Source organism: Mesoplodon bidens, assembly GCF_964165515.1.
Source record: "Mesoplodon bidens genome assembly, chromosome: 9".
Classification (NCBI taxonomy): domain Eukaryota; kingdom Metazoa; phylum Chordata; class Mammalia; order Artiodactyla; family Ziphiidae; genus Mesoplodon; species Mesoplodon bidens.
In genome coordinates, this window is record NC_138166.1 from 52,501,935 (window position 1) to 52,520,037 (window position 18,103).

Sequence of the window (18,103 nt, forward strand, 5' to 3'; positions counted from 1 at the left end):
TTAATAATAACCTTAAACATGAATGGATTAAATGCTCCAACAAAAATACACAGGCTTGCTGAATGGATACAAAAACAAGACACATATATATGCTGTCTAAAAGAGACCCACTTCAGACCTAGGGACATGTACAGACTGAAAGTGAGGGGATGGAAAAAGATATTCCATGCAAACAGAAATCAAAAGAAAGCTGGAGTAGCAATACTCATATCAGAAAAAATACACTTTAAAATAAAGAATGTTACAAGAGACAAGGAAGGACACTACATAATGGTGAAGGGATCAATCCAAAAAGAAGATATAACAATTATAAATATATATGCATCCAACACAGGAGCATCACAATACATAAGGCAACTGCTAACAGCTATAAAAGAGGAAATTGACAGTAACACAATAATAGTGGGGGATTTTAACACCTCACTTACACCAATGGACAGATCATCCAAAATGAAAATAAATAAGGAAACAGAAGCTTTAAATAACACATTAGACCAGATAGATTTAATTGACATAGGACATTCCATCCAAAAACAGCAGAATACACTTTCTTCTCAAGTGCACACGGAACATTCTCCAGGATAGATCAAATCCTGGGTCACAAATCAAGCCTCAGTAAATTTAAGGAAGTTGAACTCATATCAAGCATCTTTTCTGACCACAACACTATACAATTAGAAATCAATTACAGGGAAAAAAACGTAAAAAACACAAACACATGGAGGCTAAACCACACATTACTAAATAACCAAGAGATCACTAAAGAAATAAAAGAGGACATCAAAAAATACCTAGAGACAAATGACAATGAAAACAGGACGATCCAAAACCTATGGGATTCAGCAAAAGCAGTTCTAAGAGGGAAGTTTATAGCTATACAAGCCTACCTCGAGAAACAAGAAAAATCTCAAATAAACAATCTAACCTTACACGTAAAGGAACTAGAGAAAGAAGAACAAACAAAACCCAAAGTTAGCAGAAGGAAAGAAATCATAAAGATCAGAGCAGAAATAAATGAAATAGAAGCAAAGAAAACAATAGCAAAGATCAATAAAACTAAAAGCTGGTTCTTTGAGAAGATAAGCAAAATTGATAAACCATTAGACAGACTCATCAGAAAAACAGGTAGAGGATTCAAATCAATAAAATTAGAAATGAAAAAGGAGAAGTTACAACAGACACCACAGAAATACAAAGCATCCTAAGAGACTACTACAAGCAACTCTATGCCAATAAAATGGACAACTGGAAGAAATGGACAAATTCTTAGAAAGGTATAACCTTCCAAGACTGAACCAGGAAGCAGTAGAAAATATGAATGGACTAATCACAAGTAATGAAATTGAAACTGTGATTAAAAATCTTCCAACAAACAAAAGTCCAAGACCAGATGGCTTCACAGGCGAATTCTATCAAACATTTAGAGAAGAGCTAACACCCATCCTTCTCAAACTCTTCCAAAAAATTGCAGAGGAAGGAACACTCCCAAACTCATTCTATGAGGCCACCATCACCCTGATACCAAAACCAGACAAAGATACTACAAAAAAAGAAAATTACAGACTAATATCACTGATAAATATAGATGCAAAAATCCTCAACAAAATACTAGCAAACAGAATTCAACAATACATTAAAAGGATCATACACCATGATCAAGTGGGAGTGATCCCAGGGATGCAAGAATTCTTCAATATATGCAAATCAATCAATGTGATACACCATATTAACAAATTGAAGTATAAAAACAATATGATCATCTCAATAGATGCAGAAAAACTTTTGACAAAATTCAACATCGATTTATGACAAAAACTCTCCAGAAAGTGGGCATAGAGGGAACATACCTCAACATAATAAAGGCCATATATGACAAACCCACAGCAAACATCATTCTCAATGGTGAAAAACTGAAAGCCTTTCCTCTAAGATCAGGAACGAGACAAGGATGTCACTCTCACCACTATTATTCAACATAGTTTTGGAAGTCCTAGCCACAGCAATCAGAGAAGAAAAAGAAATAAAAGGAATCCAAATTGGAAAAGAAGAAGTAAAACTGTTGCTGTTTGCAGGTGACGTGATTCTATACATAGAGAATACTAAAGATGCCACCAGAAAACTACTAGAGCTAATCAATGTATTTGGTAAAGTTGCAGGATACAAAATTAATGCACAGAAATCTCTTGCATTCCTATATACTAATGATGAAAAATCTGAAAGAGAAATTAAGGAAACACTCCCATTTACCATTACAACAAAAAGAATAAAATACCTAGGAATAAACCTACCTAGGGAGACAAAAGACCTGTATGCAGAAAACTATAAGACACTGATGAAAGAAATTAAAGAGGATACCAACAGATGGAGAGATATACCATGTTCTTGGATTGGAAGAATCAATATTGTGAAAATGACTATACTCCCCAAAGCAATCTACAGGTTCAATGCAATCCCTATCAAATTACCCATGGTATTTTTTACAGAACTAGAACAAAAAATCTTAAAATTTGTATGGAAACACAAAAGACCCTGAATAGCCAAAGCAGTCTTGAGGGAAAAAACAGAGCTGGAGGAATCAGACTCCCTGACTTCAGACTGTACTACAAAGCTACAGTAATCAAGACAATATGGTACTGGCACAAAAATAGACACATAGATCAATGGAACAAGATAGAAAGCCCAGAGGTAAACCCACGCACCTATGGTCAACTAATCTATGACAAAGGAGGCAAGGATATACAACGCAGAAAAGACAGTCTCTTCAATAAGTGGTGCTGGGAAAACTGGACAGCTACATGTAAAAGAATGAAATTGGAACACTCCTTAACACCATACACAAAAATAAACTCAAAATGGATTAGAGACCTAAATGTAAGACTGGACACTATAAAACTCTTAGAGGAAAACATAGGAAGAACACTCTTTGACATAAATCACAGCAAGATCTTTTTTGATCCATCTCCTAGAGTAATGGAAATAAAAACAAAAATAAACAAATGGGACCTAATGAAACTTCAAAGCTTTTGCACAGCAAAGGAAACCATAAACAAGACGAAAAGACAACCCTCAGAATGGGAGAAAGTATTTCCAAATGAATCAACGGACAAAGGATTAATCTGCAAAGTATATAAACAGCTCATGCAGCTCAATATTAAAGAAACAAACAACCCAATCCAAAACTGGGCAGAAGACCTAAATAGACATTTCTCCAAAGAAGACATACAGATGGCCAAGAAGCACATGAAAAGCTGCTCAACATCACTAATTATTAGAGAAATGCAAATCAAAACTACAATGAGGTATCCCCTCACCCCAGTTAGAATGGGCATCATCAGAAAATCTACAAGCAACAAATGCTGGAGAGGGTGTGGAGAAAAGGGAACCCTCTTGCACTGTTAGTGGGAATGTAAGTTGATACAGCCACTATGGAGAACAGTATGGAGGTTCCTTAAAAAGCTAAAAATAGAATTACCATATGATTCAGCAATCCCACTACTGGGCATATACCCAGAGAAAACCATAATTCAAAAAGACACATGCACCCCAATGTTCATTGCAGCACTATTTACAATAGCCAGGTCATGGAAGCAACCTAAATGCCCATCGACTGATGAATGGATAAAGAAGATGTGGTACATATAGACAATGGAATATTACTCAGCCATAAAAAGGAGCAATGTTGAGTAATTTGTAGTGAGGTGGATGGACCTAGAGTCTGTCATACAGAGTGAAGTAAGTCAGAAAGAGAAAAAAAAATCATTTATTAACACATATATGTTGAACCTAGAAAAATGGTACAGATGAACCAGTTTGCAGGACAGAAATTGAGACACAGATGTAGAGAACAAATGTATGGATACTTAGGGGGGACAGTGGTGGGGGCTTGGGGGTGGTGGTGTGATGAATTGGGAGATTGGGATTGACATGTATACACTGATGTGTATAAAATGGATGACTAATAAGAACTGGTGTATAAAAATAAAATTAAATTCCAGAAAAACAAAAGAAATAGAAAAGGTGAAATTGAAAGAAAGAAAGAAAACCCACAGAAATTAATTAAATATAAAACAAAATAAAATAGAAATAATAATGCACACAAATTGATTCTTTAAGAAGACTAATAATATTGATCAACTCCTGGTGAAACACATCAAGAAAAAAGCTAGAGGGAGAAGGCAGAAATGATTAATACCAAGAAAGGAAAAGAAAGCATCGCTTTGTATCCTACAGACATTAAAAGTCCTAAGAGGATATTACAAACAGCCTTATGAGAGTAAATATGAAAATTTAGACAAAATAAATGAGTGCCTAGAAAAAGACATCAGAACCTATGCAAGAATAGAAAACCTTAATAGACACACACATATTAAAGAAATGAAATCTATACTTCAGAATATTTCTACTAAGAGAACTCCAGGCACAGATGATTTAATCGGTGAATTCCACAAATTATTTAAGAAAGATATGAAAACAATCTTACACAAACTCTTTCTAGAAATAATATTTCCTGTTTTCTGAGGTCAAAATAAACTAAATACCAAAACCATCCATGGAACATTAATAAAAAGGAAAATTAAGCTCACATTACATGGTACCCCCCCAAAAAATCTAAAAATATTAGCTAATTGAATCCAACAACATAGAAAAAGAAATAATACACCATAACCAGGTCAGACTTATTCAAGGAATACAATGTGGTGGACCACATTAACAGAATAAAGGAGAAATACTATATGATATCTCAACAGAAGTAAAAGTGTTTGACAAAATGTAAAGTCCTTTCATGATTCAAATGAATAGACAAGAACTCCTCTTGGGGCTTCCCTGGTGGCACAGTGGTTGAGAATCCGCCTGCCGATGCAGGGGACACGGGTTCGTGCCCCGGTCTGGGAAGATCCCATGTGCCGCGGAGCGGCTGGGCCCGTGAGCCATGGCCGCTGAGCCTGCACGTCCGGAGCCTGTGCTCCGCAATGGGAGAGGCCACAACAGTGAGAGGCCCGCGTACCGCAAAAAAAAAAAAAAAAAAAAAAAAAAGAACTCCTCTCAGTTAAGTTCCTAAGAAAAGGAAAAAGATCTGATGCCCAGTGTTAATAACTAAACATTGGACTTATTATATCTTAGCCAAAGGGATTTGAGTTGTGTTGTAATAAAAGACACAGATAAATAAAACTATTTATCTTTATCTTAGTATAACTGTGAGGTATTAAATAAAAAAGGGATAAAACATCAAGTCATTTTCTGCAGTAACCACTGAATCCCAATGTATTGGTAGATAGTAAGGATGGTACTCATTAATATTCATCTCTAAATTTTTTACTATGCTTAATACAGCACTTTGGTCAATAAGACATTGCTGTTGAAACCTAAGATCAGGTTATCATTTTATCACTATATCCCTCTCTTCTCTGCAGTAAAAAAGAAACTAGATAGTTGATTAGCCCCATTGTTTATGTGTATCTGAAAGAGAGCTGAGTATTCCACCTCTCTATATAAACAGAGAATTTGCAGGGGATAAATCTAGTTACTTCATCTTATGGAAAGTAATATTCATCAGAATTTCCCCCCCACCCCATGTTTACTGAAGTATAACTGGAATTTTTAAATCTGCATATATTATATATAATTTGGTGAGTTTGCACATATGTATATATTTGTGTTACTATCACCACAATCCAGGTAATAAAAATATTCATCACCTCTAAAAGTTTCCTTGTATCCCTTTGTGATTTTTTTTTTTTTTAGTAGTAAGACCACTGAACATACTAGATCTATGCACTTAACAAATGTTTAAGTACACAATACCTTACCTTAACTATAGCCGCTATATTATAGAGCAGATCTATGGGCAATGTTGTACTGCAGATCTCTGGAACTTACTAATCTTGTATGACTATAACATTATACCCGGTGAACAATAACACCTCATGCCTCCCTCACTCCATCATTCCACTGTCTACATACTGTTATCTACTTCTACACTTTTGACTATATTAGATGCTTTTTTTCTTTTTCTTGTCGTACGCGGGCCTCTCACTGTTGTGGTCTCTCCCGTTGCGGAGCACAGGCTCCAGACGCACAGGCTTAGCTGCCACGGCTCACGGGCCCAGCCGCTCCATGGCATGTGGGATCTCCCCGGACCGGGGCACAAACCCGTGTCCCCTGCATCGGCAGGCGGACTCTCAACCACTGCGCCACCAGGGAAGCCCTTAGATACCTTTTATAAGAGAAATTATGTATGAGATATCCTTCTGTGAATGACTTATTTCACTTAGCATAATGTCTTCTAAGTCCATCCATGTTCTTGCAAATGGTAGGATTTCCTTCTCTTTTAAAGCTGAGTAATATTCCATTGTATGTATATACCACATTTTCTTTATTAATTCATCTGTTGATGGACATTTGGGTGGTTTCTGTATCTTTGCTATTGTGAATAATGCTGCAGTGAACATAAGAGTGCAGCTATCTCTTCAAGATCCTGATTTCAATTCTTCTGGGTATATACCCAGAAATGAGATTACTGGATCATATGGTAGTTCTATCTTTCATTTTCTGAGGAACCTCCATACTGTTTTCCACAGTGGCTGTACCACTATGTCTTTCACCCCTTGGTTATGTTTATTTTTAAGTATTTTATTCTTAGAAGTTGCAAGTGTGATTGTTTTCCTAATTTCCTTTTTTTGGAGTAGTTCATTATTGGTGTATAGAAATGCAACTGATTTTTAGATGTTAATTTTGTATCCTGCAAATTTACTGAATTAATTTATTAGTTCTAACACTTTTTTGGTGGAGTCTTTAGTGTTTTTTACGTATAAGATCATGTCATCTGCAGAGATAATTTTACCTTTTTCTTTCTGATTTGGATGCCTTTTTTTTTTTTTCTTGCCTAACTGCTCTGGGTAGGACTTATAGTACTATATTGAGTAGAAGTGGTGAGAGTGGGCATCCTTGCCTTATACAGATCTTAGAGAAAAAGCTTTCAGCTTTTCACCATTCTGTGTGATATTAGCTGTGGCCTTTTCATATACAGCCTTTATTGTGTTGAGGTAAATTCCTTCTCCACCTAATTTATTGAGAGTTTTTATCATGAAAGGGTGTTGAATTGTCAAATGATTTTTCTGTATACATGGAGATAATTATGTGATTTTTGTCCTTTTGTGATATGCCACATTAATGTGGCATATCACATTGACTAATATGCATATATTGAACTATTCTTACTTTCCAGGGATACATTCCACTTGGTCATGGTGTATAATCCTTTTAATGTACTGTTGAATTCAGTTTACTAATATTTTCTAGAGGATTTTTGCTTCCATGTTCATCAGGGATATTGGTCTGTAGTTCTCTCTCTCTTTTTTTTTTTTTTTTTGCCACACTGCGTGGCTTGCAGGATCTTAGTTCCCTGACCAGGGATAGAACCCAGGCCCACAGCAGTGAAAGTGCTGAGTCCTAACCCCTGGACTACCAAGGAACTTCCAATTCTTTTTTACGATGTCTTTGTCTGGCTTTGGTATTATGGTGATGCTGGCCTCATAAAATGAGTTTGGAAGTGTTCCCTATTCTCCTACCTTTCAGAATAATTCTTCTTTACATTTTTGGTAAAAATCACATGTGAAACTCTCTGGACATGGGCTTTTTTGCCTGGGAGGTTGTTTTTTTTTTTTTTTTTTTTTTTTGCTGTACGTGGACCTCTCACTGTTGTGGCCTCTCCCACTGCGGAGCACAGGCTCCAGACCTGCAGGCTCAGCGGCCATGGCTCACAGGCCCAGCCGCTCCGCGGCATGTGGGATCTTCCCAGACCGGGGCATGAACCCATGTCCCCTGCATCGGCAGGCGGACTCTCAACCACTGCGCCACCAGGGAAGCCCGCCTGGGAGGTTTTTGATTACTGATTCAATCTCCTTTTTGTTATTGTCTGTTCAGGCTTTTTATTTCCTCTTGATTCAGTCTCAGTACATTGTATATTTCTAGGAATTTATCCATTTCTTCTATGTTTTCCAATTTGTTGGCAGATGCTTTATAACGGTCCCTTATGATCTTTTTTATTTCTGTGTTATCTGTTGTGATGTCTTCTCTTTCATTTATAATTTTATTTCAGTCTTCTCTCTTTTTCTCTTAGTCTAGCTAAAGTTTTGTCAATTTTCAAAAAAGGTTTCTCTTCAGAGAAGCAACTCTTGGTTTTGTTGAGTTTTTCTATTCTCTATTTCATTTATTTCTGCCGTAATTGTTATCATTTCCTTTGTTCTGATAACTTTGGGCTTGGTTTGTTCTGTTTTATAGTTCCTTGAGGTGTAAAGTTAGGATGTTTGACCCTTCTTTTTAAACATAGGGATTTTTCACTATAAACTTCCCTCTTAGTGCTGCTTTTGCTGTATCATGTAAGTTTAGGTATGTTGTGTTTTCATTTTAGTTTTTCTTGAGAAATTTTCTAATTTCCCTTTTATTTTTGTCTTTGACCCAATGGTTGTTCAAGAGTGTGTTGTTTGATTTCCATGCATTTGTGAGTTTTTCTGGTTTCCTTTTGTTATTGATTTCTAGTTGTATTCAGTTGTGGTCAGAAAGGAATGATTTCAGTCTTCTTAAATTTCTCAAGACTTGTTTTATGAACTTACATGTGATTTACCCTAGAGAATGCTCCATTTTTGTTCGTAAAAAAAAAAAAGAAAAAAAAAACTCTGTGTCTCCTCTCAAAACTACTCTAAATACTTCACTTAGGGCCACCAAATGTGTAGGTTTTTCCTACACAAACCAATTATTCAATTCTCAGTGGACATTAACTGGGTGTCCGACAATTCAGTTCAATTCAGAAACTATCTACCTAGGTTAGCATCAGATCTCACAGGTTAAGGGTTCAGTCCCACAAGACTGTGCTGCTTTCCTTCCCCAACCTTAAATTCCGGTCCAGGTTGTCACCTGTGCTTCTGATAAACCAGCTATAGAGTAGCTCACAGATCTCAGGAAAATAGTTTACTTACTAGATTACTAGTTTATTATAAAATGATCCAACTTGGGAACAGCCTGATGGAAGAGATGATCAAGGCAAGGTATATGGGGAAGGGGCGTGGAGCTTCCATGCCCTCTCTCAGCACCTCCAAGTGTTCACCAACCTGGAAGCTCTCTCAATCTCATAGTTTAGGATTTTTATGGAGGCTTCATTATGTAGGTGTAATTGATGAAATCAGTGGCCATTGATGGTTAAACTCAATTTTCAGCCTCTCTCCCCTCCCTGGAGGTTGAGGGTGTAGCTGAAAGTTACAACCCTTTAATTAACGTATAGTTAGTTCCCCTGGCAACCAGGCTCCCATCCTGTGGTTATCTAGGGGCTTTCCAAAAATCACGTCATTAACATAACCTCAGATGTAGTTGAAAGGGGCTTGTTATGAATAACAAAAGATACTACTTTCATCTTTATTACTCTGAAACTATTAGAGGAACTGAGGATAAAAGACCAAATATTGTAACAAAAGATGTTCCCATTGCTCTTATTAATTAAGAAATTATAAGAGTTTTAGGAGCTCTGTACTAGAAATGGACCAAATACATATTTTTAAATTATAAATCACAATATCACAGTGATTGAAAAAAATGTTTTCTGCTGTTATTGGTAGAATGTTCTACATACACCTGTTAGGCCCATTTGGTCTATAGTCATGAATTTTTTGTTTGTTTGTTTGTTTGTTTTTAAACGAATGTGTTGTAGTGTGGCTCTCATGAATTCCACCCAAATAGAAGAAATGTGTTGTGTTAATGATATAGGAAACTCAACTAATTTTCCCCAAGACAAAATTTCATAAATTAATGTTAAGTAGTATATATATATGTGTGTATGTGTGTGTGTGTGTGTGTGTGTGTGTGTGTGTGTGTGTGTGTGCGTGTATTTATATATATTTGCCCTTTGGAATGCTAAAATGTTTGGGAAACAATATTGATTAGGAAATACCTAATCAACTGGTTTTCAACTTTTTAAGATAAGATGAATGAGGAATTCAGCAGTCTTCAAGAATAAGAATACTGTATGAGTAATAGTAGATGTTTGTGTTTTCCCAGGCCACGGCAAAATGGAACTCATTCAAATCACAAAAACAAGGATTTAAGTTTAGATACAAGAATGGTTTTATATTTGAGTGATGGACAAGACTACTTTCCAAAGGATAGTGTCATTTCTGGACTACTGAAAAGAAAGAGGCTATCTTTCTGCTGTAGTTTTGAGGGAAGAAAATTGGCATACATAGCTACCAAAAGAGGTAAGTTTCTTTTACTGTGATTCTATCTGACATGGGTACAGTAATACTCACCAAATGCTGTCCAATGTACTAAAAAGAAGTACATTATAGCCTAATCCACTCTGTAACTTCTTGGGGTCTGTTTTCATTACATGAAGAATTATATCCACTCCTTCAGTTCCAAAAATTTCCTAAGAGATTTATTTAAAAGTATTTCTTGAAATAAATAAATAATCCTTTCCTTTCCCATTTCATCCAGTCCCCTAAAACTTTTTCTACCAGAAAAATACAACAACATTTTTAGGAAAATAGTACCGTAATACAATTTTTATTTTCAAATTTGTACTCACTTGTTCTCAGGAATTTAAGACAAATTATTGTAAAGCTAGTCATTTTAGAGAGGATATCAATCAACATGCCAGCTTAATGCCCCTTTATGTTTTCCCTTTCTCTTTCTTTAAAAAAAAAAAAAAACCGTAAGACTTATCCCATGGTTTTCTTCCACATTGTAATGAATGTAATCTAACACCATGTCAGATGAGTACTATATAGCAACAACTAATTTAAGGGGTTAAAATTCTATCATGGAAGATTTTCCAATGTTCCCGAGAGAAATAAATTTATAAATAGCAGTTAAAACCTTTAATAATTTATGTGATGTTTTCACCAATTAATATTTGTCTATTACCAAGTACCTTTCCTATTGTCCTGTCGTTCAGTTCTGGTTCCCAGTAAGCAAGACTATGAGTATTTTCCAGAAGAACACAGGCTCAGGGTGGTAGAATATAAGAAGTTCCACCAAAGCTTGGAGCTAAGTATGTGTTTACTGTTCTTTTTTGCCTCTCCCTCAATCACTCTATTGAAACCTTCATAATTGAACCTTGAAACCTTCATAATCTATGTCTTGCTATTTAAGTTATTAATCTCTGAGACTCAGAGTTTGCTATGGCATTAAAAAGATCAAAGGGAATTAATCTCTTTTTCTAACTTTTAATTTTAGGTATGAACCCAATTCAAACCCAAAACATCATTTATAATGGTACAGCCACTCTGGAAAACTATTTGCCAGTTTCTTCAAAACATACACCTATCTTATGATCCATTAGTTGCACTCCTAGGTATTTATACAAGAGAAGTTAAAGCATTATGTCCACGAAAAGACTAGTACAAGAATGTTAATTAAAGCTTTAAACATAGTAGTCCCAAATGGAATCAACCTAAATGTTTATCAATAAGGGAATAGAGAAACAAATTTTGTTGTATTCATACAATACTATTCAGCAATAAAAAGGAATGAATTATTGATACATGCAACAACATGGATATATTTCAGAAATATGGTGCTGGCTGATAGAAACAAGAACTAATAGAGTAAATAATTATGTGATTCCATTCGTATAAAGTTATAAAATAGGCAAAACTAATTTATGGGAATAGAACTCAGAAAAGTGGTTGCCTGTAGGCAAGTGGGGGCATGGCTGCTAAGCGGCATGAAAGAATTTTACAGGGAGATAAAAATATTCTATATTTGGGGCTTCCCTGGTGGCACAGTGGTTGAGAGTCCGCCTGCCGATGCAGGGGACGCGGGTTTGTGCCCCGGTCCGGGAAGATCCCGGATGCCGTGGAGCGGCTGGGCCCGTAAGCCATGGCCGCTGAGCCTGCGCGTCCGGAGCCTGTGCTCCGCAACGGGAGAGGCCACAACAGTGAGAGCCCCGCGTACCAAAAAAAAAAAATTCTGTATTTTAATTGCGATATTGGTTAAGTGGATGTATACATTTGTCAAAACCTATCAAACTATATATTTAAGATCTATATACTTTACTGTATGTAATTATACTCTTAAAAAAGAATATTAAATCTTCGTAAGGTTAAAAAAACACCAACATTTATGGACATTTACTAAGAAAAAGTTCATAGTGTTATGTGATTGAGAGATCTGAACAAAACTTTGATTCACAGGCATACATACCTTCCTAGGAATATGATGTTCACAGAGACCAGATAAAATAAGTAAAATATCAGATTGGATTTCCAAAAGAATGGCCTCTTCCTTATCATTATACTTGCTTATTGTATTTTTAAAGATTCCTGATTTGAAAAAAGTTAAAGAATGTAAAGTTATTGAACATTGTATTTCTATTTTGATCAATTACTGTTCTGAAATTCTTTCTTATAAAATTTCAACTAGAAAGACTACTTTTAAAAGGGCTATTTTCATTGTATGTTTTCCTAGAAGCTGTAGACAGAAGATGATAAATGGATTCATTGGGATCTCAATACAATCAGTAGCCCCATATATATAGAATTTCTAGTACATAATTAATGGCGTGTCATTAAAAGAAGCCCTTAACAACCTGATACTTCACCAAGCAAACAAAACTGTTTGTAAATATGCAGTTTCATGAGGCAAAGATGCGTGCCTTTGCAAATATATGACCAAAATGCCTGATCATAGCTTGCCTCATCTCTTCTTGTCCTTGTGGTTAACAGGGTAAATCTTAAGCAAAGGCGGAAGACATCCCTAAGTACGTTTTCTATTCCTGTTACTTCTTTCTGCATCATCTCCTTATGTCCACTTGAAGGCATCTTCAACAACTTAGGTAGCAATATTCCCATGTTCTTTAAAAGCTCCCCTTCGAATCAAAATTTTAAAAGACTTGAAAATAGCCACTTACACTGATGGAATGTCATTCACAATAAAATTTTGCCTCAAAAAAAGGACTTTTCCTTTAAGCTTTGTATAAGGAACAAAAGTCATTTTTCCTCAGTTACTAAGGGATCACTGGCATTAGCAGGAAGGTGTGGATCTATGTTTCAAAGTAAAAGGACCATGGAAATCACAGCCTATTTCCACTGTTGGCTCTGAAGGGACAATTCTTGGTCCTGTTAGGATGAATTACAGTAGGTGAAGGATCAGAGGCTAGGAAGGCTAGGTGAGCATGCTGGAGGCCAGGGCAGAGGCATGCCATGGACAGAGGGCCTATGCTCCCTTATTAGGACACCTTCTAGGAATCCAACCTGGCTGGCCTTGCATCTGCTTCTCCTTTCTAGATTATCTCCTCTTCTTGCTACCTGTGTACAGGGATGTCACTTTCCCTGTTGTCTGTAATAAATGTTATGTTAATACTGAATTATTTTCTTAATATTTCGGTATCCTTTAACTCCCTACATTTACCCTCTCCTTGCTCTATTCTAACCATTGGATATATTTTTCAGATTTCCTCTTTCTAAAATAGCATTGCACATATAACTTCCCTAGTCCAAACCACTAATAGCTCCCCATGCTTAAAGAGAATGAAGTTCAAACTCTATTATGGTATGCCATTCAAAACTCTTTCTAGCTTGGCCTCTGACTAGACAATTAACTTTATCTCATATTATTTGTCTTCATAAAACTTTGACTCCACTTAAGCTAGCTCTGAACACATCATCATGTATATTTTGGCTTCATGTCTCTGTTTATGCTGTCCCCTTGCTTGAAAGACCATCTCTCTCTCTCTCTCTCTTTTTTTCCCTCTTGAAACCAGCCTTACCCTCACACCCTAACTCATAAAGATTCTTGTTAAGATTGCCCAGCATTGAAAACTACCCTGTGGCATTTACTCTCTGTATTACTCACTAGGTGCCTTACTAACAGTGCAGGATAATGCATGCTATCTTTCTGTGACATATATCTTTCCTTTTGTTTTCATTAAGGCAAGGTCCTGAGAGTTCTGTTCTATACATGTTTATGACACCAGTGCCTACACAACAGGTGTATAAACATTTACATTTACAGTGCAATTACTATTTGTTGAGCTTATTACTACTATAGAGCCTCTGTTAGACTCTGTAAGAGAAGGTTCCTGCCCCTAGGAACTCACATAATAAAGATCAGCTTCTTTCAAGTTAAAGGGAAAGGTCCTGAGAAGAAAAGAACCCTTGCTATTTGCTTTCCCTTCCCTACTTGCTACCCAGGTAAGATTAAGACCTCTTCTTGGATATATGGAAAATTGTATTCATCCAGTTAGGCTGGGGCCTTCACACTGAGTTCTGTATCATGAAATGTGCACAGAAGTGATAAAATCTACTTTCAGGTTTGGTCATCCCCCAGTAAGCTCATCAAGAGAGTGAATGTTTTTGCCTAGCCCCTTTTTCAATATCCTCATTTTGCTTACTAGTATTATTATTAGAGGGCACCACCCCAATCCACTAATGATGGAAGAGAAGGCACTGAACAGGTAGAAGAGTTTTTGAGTAAGCATTTGTAATTAATTGACATCCAGCAAATTATATCACCTACTCATGAGGCAGTCACTGAACATGGATATGACAAACATAGCTCTTACTTCTCAAAGTCAGGAAAGGTTAGGGCCAGAGAACTATTTATTTTTTAAATAACAAAAGGTAGAAAGCTTTTGCTTAGGGGTTCTGAATTTTACACTGAGCTTGCATGTATGTATATTGGAGATAAAGTGACTTAGCACAGTCAACACTTTAAGCTGAAAATTAAGGATATCCTGATATTTCACATCAGAAAACGTATGTACATTTCTGTATATAGCAGCGTACCAGTGTTCTGGTAATGTCAAATGCACTGGAAAATGCTCTTTTAAAATGACTCCAAAAGGCCTGGCCAAAAAGTGGTGATCTTACTCCTAGAAGAGTGAAATATAACACTAGCCCATTAAAAAAAAAAAAAAGATAAAGATAATCCTAAATGAAACGGTATCTGAATTAAGTAAACAAATGTTTAAAGGATAAGTGATCATGATGTTTCAGTAAAGACAAACTAATTTATAGTAACAGTATGAAACAAAAATCAAGAAAATATTCAGGAGTTTGTCAGCTATAGGACAAAATAAATGTGTAGAAAAACATTTCAAACAAAAGTTCTAATTTATAAACATTCTACTTTCATCAGGACACAAACATGTTATGTTTTTACCTATCAGTTGCTGAATTGCTCTCTTTTCACAAAGATCCTTGTTTATGGTCTCATGCTCAAGGTAGACCATGGCTCTCAAGAGTCTTAAACTGTAACGCATCTGGGCAAACTTGTTTCCACGGCCACCTGTACCATGAAAACTGTTCCCATGACTAAAGAAGGAATCTGTAGAGAAATATTAATAGTTACTTTACATCAAGAAATTTAGATTAGACATCTTTTATATCTATATAAGTTTAAAGAGATGTTAAAATTTTGTCATACTTTAGGTTTTTTTTTTAGAGGAGTAAATATGATTCCATCCCCCTCCTCTTTCTATTTCCAGTACAGAAATATGTGTTTTTAAATTTTACTCAAATGTATCATTATGGTATGTATCTTTGGTAACTTGTTTCTGTTACTCGTTGTATTTTTAAAATTATTCACATTGTTACAAGTAGATCTAGATCACTCAGTTTTAACTGCTTTCCACATCCAGTTTATAAGTAACAGTTTATCCATTCACTAGTACAAATTGCTACAATGGACATTCTAGTTCATGTCCTCTTGTTCCCACTGAGAAGTGTTTCACCTGTGACACCAGAATCATATACCCACATGGAATTTTATTAAAGTTGCCAAATTGTTCCCCAAAGTGGTTTTATGGATACATTCTATAAGAAATAGATTTTTCCCAATCTATTAAATGTGAAATGGTAGTTCATTGTTATCTTAATTTGCAGAGCAATTACATTTCTCTGATTACCAGTGGGTTGAGTGTCTTTTAATTTTTTTTGAAAATTTGAGATTTTCTCCAAAAATTTTGAAGAATTTTCTTGGAAATCTCTATTGTTTGCCTACTTCTCTACTCAGTTATTTTCTTTTTGATATGTAGGAGTTCTTTATGAAGCTGAATTCTAATCATTTATCAGTCAGAGTGGTGAGTAAATGTCTTCCCTCAATTTATAGATTGTTATCTTACTCAGATTTTGTCATACAGATATTTCTGTTTTACAGTAGTTAATACATTTAATAATCTTTAATAATCTTTTTTATAGTTTAAGCTCCTCTTATTTAAAAAGTCTGTTTCTACCCTGTTATTCATAAAGATAATTTCCCATGTTTTCTTCTAAGATTTTTACAGTTTAACTTTTTGCATTTAGGGCTTTAATTCATTTTGCAATTGACTTTTTTAAACAAGTTGAAAGGATCTAATTTTTATTTTTTCACAGGGAGGGCCAACTGCCTGAGCACCATCCTTCTCTCATAGATTGGCAATATCATCTTTGATGATGCCAGCCTCCCATATATTCCATTCCACTGGTCTATGCCTGGTCAAGTACCATACAATTTTAATTACTATAGCTTTATGGTCAGTCTTGATAAATAACAAGGCAAGTTCTCTTTCTTCGTTATAATATGCTTTCTTTGAAAGGTTCTTTTAGAAGTAGCTTTTTGTTTAATGCTAAAAAAAAGTTCAAAATACTGTTCTCAGTAGTGTGTATAGGTTTAGAAATGTGGATTCTGGAGCTAGACTGCCTGCATTAAATCACTTACTATGTGGCAAGGAACAAGTTATTTTACTTCTCTGACTGAGTTCTACCCACTGACCAACAGGGCTAATAATAGAACCTATAACTCCTAGATTTGTTGTGAGGCCTAAATGGTTTAATACTGCTGAGGGGGTTAAGGCCTATCACATAGTAGGTACTCAATAACTGTTAGCTATCAGGCTTCTTCTTGTTAGGCAGCATTTCCTTTTTTTTGCCTTATAGACTTCTGTAAACATAAATAATATAAAGGAGAGACAGGAGAATTGTTTTATTTAATGCACAGTAATTTAACATGACTAAATTTAGTAACTCAGCATATTAAAAACTAGAGAATAAAAATAAGCTATAATTTTTTCTTCCTCATGGATGAGTGCTATTCTTGATCTAATGAAAATGTACCATACAAAATTATTTCCAGAGCAAAGTTACTACCAGAGAAGAATACAGTATCTTACTTATAATTCTTTTTTAAAAAGAATGTATTTCTTATTTCCCTTCTAAGAATTATGAGAATTGAAATGAAATATTCATACAAATTAGGGCTCTGCTAACTTGGCAGACTACCTGTGGCTAGAGATCTAGATCTGAAGCTCCATGAAGGTATGGACTTCATTTATTTTGAACATAAATGTTTCGTTAGTAGCTAAAACAATATATGGTTACTAGTAGGCATTCAATAAATATTTGTTGAATGACTAATTAAAATATTACAGGACAGTATAATTATCGGATAGGCCTAATAATATAAAAATTTAAATCAGTTTATATGAATGATTTATTTTGCTGAAAGGTATGCATCAACTATAGCTAACATTTACTAATGTCTGACTATAAATGAAATCTCAGGCTTTTTCCCTTAAAACACCATTTAAACATATTAAGGTCACAGAAGGCCAGATCTACATTGTTAGTTCTCCTTTTAATTGTATTTCTTTTTCTACACCGCCATTCAGTTGAGATATGTAGATTAGAATTTTGACAGGAATCTGAAAGGCCACTTACCTTCACTGTCACACCATTCTAAAAATGCAAGGACGTGAGCATTTCCCTGATACAACATGTACTCGTCTATTAAAAAAGGAGCCACTGATGACAAAGTGGCAATTGCATGCAGTTGTAATTCTTCATACTGTGCTGCAGACCATTCAACTATTTTGTGTTTCTCAGGCTTTTTAACATAGGTAAACAAAGCCAAAATAACTTTGCCATCAATTAATAGCTATGAGAAAGGGCAAAAAGTACTATGTTAGAAACATAATTAAAACAATTTTATTTAATATAAGAAAATTTAATAAAAGATTTCCAATTTGATGTGTTATTGATGATCATTTCAAAATACTTTCTTCCTAAAGATTCCAAGCTATGCTAAGTACCAAAAATTAAAAAACCCAAAACCAAACTCACTAATAACAACATTTCAC

At 35.3% G+C, this 18,103-nt stretch overlaps 1 protein-coding gene across 1 annotated transcript in view; it reads right to left on the reverse strand.

The window, feature by feature from the left end:
* CFAP69 (cilia and flagella associated protein 69) overlaps window positions 1-18,103 on the reverse strand; it is a 70,568-nt gene that overhangs the window by 14,370 nt on the left and 38,095 nt on the right. Inside the window, exons 12-15 of the mRNA XM_081244772.1 lie at window positions 17,685-17,901; window positions 15,151-15,315; window positions 12,193-12,311; window positions 10,296-10,414 (exon numbers count right to left, since the gene is read on the reverse strand). Of these exons, the coding sequence (XP_081100898.1) occupies window positions 10,296-10,414; window positions 12,193-12,311; window positions 15,151-15,315; window positions 17,685-17,901 (620 nt within the window). The remainder of the gene's footprint in view (window positions 1-10,295; window positions 10,415-12,192; window positions 12,312-15,150; window positions 15,316-17,684; window positions 17,902-18,103) is intronic.